General features: G+C 38.5%; 1 gene segment (V, D, J or C); it reads left to right on the top strand.

Moving 5' to 3' along the window:
- Positions 1–5,894: 5,894 nt before the first annotated feature.
- On the top strand, positions 5,895–6,260 carry LOC126064601 (immunoglobulin heavy variable 7-4-1-like). The segment is given in 1 exon segment: positions 5,895–6,260. A coding segment is annotated over 1 exon segment (366 nt).
- The last annotated feature ends 289 nt before the right edge of the window (positions 6,261–6,549 follow it).

Raw genomic sequence — 6,549 nt, 5'->3', positions numbered from 1 at the left:
AGCAAGACTGGAGAAAGATGTTTACCACATGGAGATCACCAGGAAATGAGGAAGAGAAGTTGAAAGAGACAAAGATTTTCCACCAGAGTAGACAGTTTTCCCCTATAGCCAGTGCCCTGAATTCAGATTTCTACCATCAGAAACCGTGAGAACATAAATTACTGTGTGTTAAAGCCACCTGCTTGAGGTATTTATGCTATGGCAGCACCTGGTAACTAAGGAAGGAGCTCTCATGGTACAATGTTTACACACTTGACTCTCAATCAGAAGGTTGGCAGTTTGAACCCAATAGCCTTCTGAGGAATAAAAGATCTGAGAAATAAAAGACCTGGTGATCTGCTCCTGTAAGATTTTAGCTTAGGAAAATCTATGTGGGCATCCTACTGTCACATGGGGTCACAATGAGTTGCTTCAACTGGACAACAAAAAGTGTCATTGCCACATTTACCCAAAGCACTTTATCCATAATATGCCGCAATGTCTTATTGCCCAGAGTTGCCTTCCTTACTAGGAATTGGTAAGTAAGTAAGAAGACATGTTCCCATTTTTATTGGTAGGATAAGTTCAGCTCTTTTTCCACAAGCTCCTTGGACTTCTTTCTTTAAGAGCAGGAATTTATCTGATTGAGTCTGGAGGTAGGAAATGGTTCTGCATATCTCAGAGCCTACAGAGAGCCCCAACTGCAGTTCTATAGACTTAGGTGCTTTCCTGTGTGGAGAGGCCTAAGCTGACCCGATGCCACGGGGTGAGCTTAGGTCTGTCTAATTCCAGCATGTGCAGGTAAATCACCCAATGGAGTGTCACACCTCATGGATGTTCTACAGCCCACCATTGTTAGAAATAGAAATAATAATTCCATTTCCACCTGCTTGGCACCGGTCACTCTTCCTTATTTAGGTAGAGAAAAGCTCTACTATTTACTTTCTCAACTTTATCCTAGTAATCCACTGAATTGATCATGGAAACTGAAAAAGTAGAAGAAAAGAAGGGTTCTTCATTTTTACTTCAACACGTATACATGGGAATCAGCGTGCTTTTCTGCTGGGGATGTGTTTGGCTTTTTGAGTATTTATCTGGTGTGTTTCCTCAGCCTAATGAATTTCTCTTTTTTATGATTTCAGATGTTTGTCTTTGACTCTGCCCCTTCTCTTCTTCAGATGTCCTCAAGAACAGCTATTCTATCCTCCTTATTCCTTTTCCTATTCTCTGCTTATTTTTCTATTCATGGTAAATTGTAGATTCTATCTCCTGTAACAGCATACAAATAATTGTCTCTCTCTCTTTTTTTTTTTTAGCATTCAATCTAGGGTTAAGCATTACCAATTACTTTTTCTAGAGGGAATGAATATAATACATGTCAATTTCATGAGTAAGACATCTGACACTTCATCATGTAGACAGTACTGGGTGGTTTATTTTAGAAATAAATGATGTGAAAGTAACCAAAGTTTATTAGTACACAAAAAACCTTATAAAGGAAAACAAACATGATGGGATTTTTAATATATTCATCAAACATACACATTTGCTTGAAAATCTGCTCACTGGCCTGTGGCCTTGGAGGTGACGGTATGGAGTCCAGACCAGCATTGCTGACACATCTCATCCAATTGAATTCAAATGAGATAAATCAAATTTTATGTATGTATAGGGCATGCATATATTAAAATATGTTATTTTTTCAAGTTTTAAAAATGCTTAATGCAGTTGGAAATATTTCAAAGTTCCTTTTCTATTTAAATTAATGTAGCAGTTCACTGAGTGAAAGGAATTTAGGATCTATGAGAATAATGAACACTTCCCACCCAAAATTAAGCAAAAGGTGTGTGAATTATGAGTTTAATCTTTTCAACATATGTGTATAAGTGGGAATATGTGAGCGAGTGTGTATATGAAAGTGTGCATGTGAGAATGTGTATCACCGTGCCTATGCATATAAATATGTATATATATATGTATGAATATACATCATTGCTTAGTTGTACACCATTGTGTAAATAAATGTCAACATTAAGGTTTAACCTCCTGTTGATGGACTTCAAATTGGTTTTAATTTTAGTTTTTCACTAGTATTTACAAAATGCTATAAATATTCTTGTATAGGTTTTATTGTCATAGGATTTCATCCATCTAGAGAAGACATGTAGGAATAAAATTTCTTGTCGTAAGGTTGAAATAAGTTTAATTTTGCATAAAACCATGGGATTGTGTTTTCCTAACTGCTCATAGAATTTCCAGTTCCACCAACAAGACGTCAAAGTTCTGGTTGTTCCACATCCTCTCCGAGAATGGTTTTTCCAGTATTTTCTTATTTGTTTTTAATTTTAAACATTTCAGTGGGTGTAAAGTGGTATCTCGGGGATTTATTTTGCGTTTTTCTGATGAATAATGGCATTGAGTATTATTCCATTTTTTAATGGTCATTTATATTATTTTGTCAAGTGTCTTTAATAATTTGCACTTTTGTACTGAGGTCTAAGTCTTTTCATTACGGAGTAGAAGAATATTTACATTCTGCATTCAAGTACTTTGTCAGATATATGTTTTGGGAATATCTGCATTTTATTTTCTTAAGGTGATGTATAGTGAGTCGAAAGAACAATGAAAACACAATCAATTAGAATTTACCGTTTTTTCATGAAGTTATTTTTCTAAGAAAAAATTTTCTATCCCCAAATCACAAAGATATTCTCCTGTGATCTATTATTACTAAAGTTTAGAGCATTGGATTTTATTATTACATAAATAAAATTACTTTTTTTTTTTTTAAATACATACTATGAGGGAAAGATGAAGGCTACTTTTTTATCAGATTTTCACCATCCTTCGTTGCTAAAAACCTTACTTCTCCTTCGGCTGAGGATGACGTACAACTCCTCACCAAGGTCAAGGCCTATGTTATCTCCCTCACCTAAGAACACCCTCCTGGGACCCTGCCCTCCTTACATCTGACAGCAGGACAAGGCCTTTCCTTCCTCCTAACTGCTTTCTTTGGTACAATGCTCCTTTCACTAAAGTTTATGGCAAATTTTCATCATTTATACCAGTTTCATTTCCTTAGATGGTTATTCCTGATCTACCCATCCTCAGTAAAACCGAGTTATCTCTTTTCTCATTCTTTACAACTCTTTCATATAATAGCATATTTTGTAATTATCTACTTCATGGGTCTTTGTGATTTTACTTTTAGCCCCTTCTCTTATTCCAGGGATCAACAAATATTTTGTATAAAGAGCTGTAATGCTAAAAATTTAGGCTTTACCCACATTGAACTATTTCAAAGAACTCATGTACCTGAAGCAGCACAGAGCAGGTATTAAAGTGGTACAGGAGTTTGTACACATCTGTGATCATTAAGGTGGTGTGTCAGCTTGACTCAGTCATGATTCTCAGTGGTTTGGCAGGTATGATACAGTTTGGCAGTCATATAATAGTGTGATCACCTCCATGATGATATTTGATATAATGTGATCACCTTCATGATCAGATCTGCTGTGAGTAGCTAATGGGTTGAAAGAGAGTTTCCTTAGGGGTGTGGCCTACATCCAATATAAGTGGACTTCCTGGTGAGTATAGTGGGCTTTTGCTTTTACTGTATGCTGAAGCTTGCCCTTGTTTGTTTGACCTCCAGTTCTTGGGACTTGAGCTATATGTTTACCTGCCATCTTGCCTGTCAGTCTTGGGATTCGTCAGTCTGTACAGCCTATGACCAGAACTCTGCTGTCTGATTTGCTGATTTTGTGTTACCCATTCCCTGCATCTATGTGAATCAGGAGGAGCCTCCAGCCTGATACACTTTCCAACCTCTACACTTGTGAGCCATATCTTTAATATAAATCTCCCTCCCTCTCTCTCTCTCTCTCTCTCCCTTTCTCTGTCTCTCTGTATGTATTTATATGCTTTACTGGTGCTGGTTTTCTAGAGAACCCTGACAAAAACCTCTAAGATGGTGTAGAAGTCCTAGTGGAGAGGGCATTTCATAGAAAAGAGGACATCTTTTGCATAAGAAAGAATTATTCCAGGCCATTTCTTAAAAGTATATTTTCTTCTCTCAAACCCCAGCCCTCACTTACCCATACCACATTGCCCTATGATGAATTTATCACTGAAATATTAAGAGATAGGAGACCCCTTTAGAGATAAACAGGGCCTGAAATCCTCCCTCTGGGGAAATATAGAATCATTTCATTGTAAATATTTATACATGTCCTATACCCTTACACCCTGCCCACTCTGTCCCCACACCTCTCCTTGTATGTCTGAAAACAGGAGGACAAGACAGCAAATTCAAGAAGGAGCCCCAAGCGGGACACAAGTTGCAGAGGTGCAAGCAAGTACCTGCCCATGGAAAGGAGACTGAGCAGGGGTTCACTTTTTGAGCCCTAAAACCTTAGAGTCAGGTATTTTTCATTTCCTCGGACAGGAACTAGAGTGTACACATAGATAATTGGGCTAATCCCTTTATGAATGGAAGTTATGGTGGGATAGGTGCAGGATGTGTCCTAGTGTCACAGCATCAAGAGGCACTAGCCGATATTCCCACCAATCCTCATGTTCTGCATCCAGGTTCTCCTTGCTAAAACCTGAGAAATCAGTGCCCTTGTCACTATATGAAGAATATTCAAATGGTGGTGGGTGCTCAAGGTGTCCCGAACTCTAGGGAAGATCTAAAAGCAGGTGGGGAGAGGAAAGGTATGGATTTTCTGAGAATGAGTGGTTTCCACTTGAACCCAGAAATTAATTTCTCCAGGGATGTACTCATCGTTTTTATGTCTTTAGTGATGTCCTGATTGTACTCTAATCTTCTGGGTCTTTTAATTATCTGTTTTTCACAGAGCTGATATATTTGTAAGACATACAATTTAAACTGTGAATCTGGACAGGGTTATCAATATATCGATGTTGCAAATTCATGACATTTATTTGGAGATATTATCTGACCTAGACTGATAAAATATCTCCTTTTCTTTTAAACATTTCACTTATTTATTTATTCATATTGTATGGTTTTTTAAAAAGCTTTGGATAAGTTTTTAGGGTTTTTATTTTTATTTTATCATTCACTTGGATGCTTTTACATTTTACTTAGTTTTGTTTTAGTTACAATTTTTTTGTTTTTTTTAAAAAAAGATAGGAAATCTACATAAAAAGAGTTATTGCTATTAAAACATTATCTTTATCTCAATTCTGATCAATCAAATAAGAAACAACAGGCAACTGTTTGAAAAGTACAGAGGCCCACATATAAAGATGACTTATAAATTCTACTTCTGACCCAATAAATGCTGAAGGATTAATCTAAGATGGAGGGTACAGTAGAATGAGTAAGACTTGGCTCCCAATGGGTCAGAGTGAAGGTGCAGGACCTGGTCACAGGCCCAGAGGGATGGCCTCAGTGAGAGATCAACATTAGGTCTTGAGAGATTATTTTTAACACATTTCATCCAGGATGTCAGAGAATGAAAGAGTGAAATCATGAGAGCTGTGTGTGAGTGGAGACATCCATACCCAGACAACCACATTTGTCAACCTCTTTGAGAGATATATGACCACTATCAGCAATCAGGTCTCCAGGTGCCAAACACACAAGAGGTGCAGGCTCAGTTACCTAGATGGGTTCTCCTGTGGTTCTCTAGGGCATCATGTTATTTATACAAGATCTAGGCCAGGGATGATGTTTTCAAGAACCTGACTCATATGCAAATAGTAAGTGCTTTATAGGGTTGAAAGCTGATTCTCTCCCCTAACACACTATTCTGCAAGTGTTTTGCCTTATAGGTTCCACAGGAACCACTGAGACCAGTAACCACTCATTATGGACTGGGTGTGGGGATTCATTTTTCTGCTGGCAATTGCACTAGGTAAGGAGCCACCAGGACTCAAAGTTGGGGAGGATGTTGAAGCAGCCCCAGGGTTCTCATCTTCCCCTTTGCTTCTTCACAGGTGCACATTCCCAGGTCCAGCTGGTGCAGTCTGGGCCTGAGGTGAAGAAGCCGGGAGAGTTGGTGAAGGTCTCCTGTAGAACCTCTGGATACACCTTCACCAGCTATTCTATAAATTGGGTACAGCAGACACCAGAAAAGGGCCTGCAGCATATTGGATGGATCAACACCAACACTGGGAAGCCAACATATTATCAAGGCTTCACAGAAAGATTTGCCCTTTCCATAGACACTTCGATCAGCACAGCATTTCTACAGATCAGCAGCCTGAAGTCTGAGGACACTGCCACCTATTACTGGGCTAGAAACACAGTGTGAAAACCCATGTTCTGAGAGTGTCAGAAACCCTGGGGAGCAGGTGGCTGTCCTGGGCTGAGGCAGTAACTGAGACAATTTTGCTGTACTGGAGTCTTTCTTTGTTTAGATGTTATGAAGTTAAAGACGTGAAACAAAGAAAAGTATTATTGTTTCCTGTGATATGTTTTCAGGGCTCTGGTGGTAAACCATGTCTATGAAACGTGAGTGTGAAGGTTAATTTTGTGTACCTACATGGCCTTGATTCTCAGTGGTTTGGTAGTTACATAATGATGTAGCTCTCCTCTGTCTT

This window comes from Elephas maximus, chromosome 21 (assembly GCF_024166365.1).
Source record: "Elephas maximus indicus isolate mEleMax1 chromosome 21, mEleMax1 primary haplotype, whole genome shotgun sequence".
Lineage (NCBI taxonomy): Eukaryota > Metazoa > Chordata > Mammalia > Proboscidea > Elephantidae > Elephas > Elephas maximus.
This window is presented reverse-complemented; position numbering and strand designations above follow the sequence as displayed.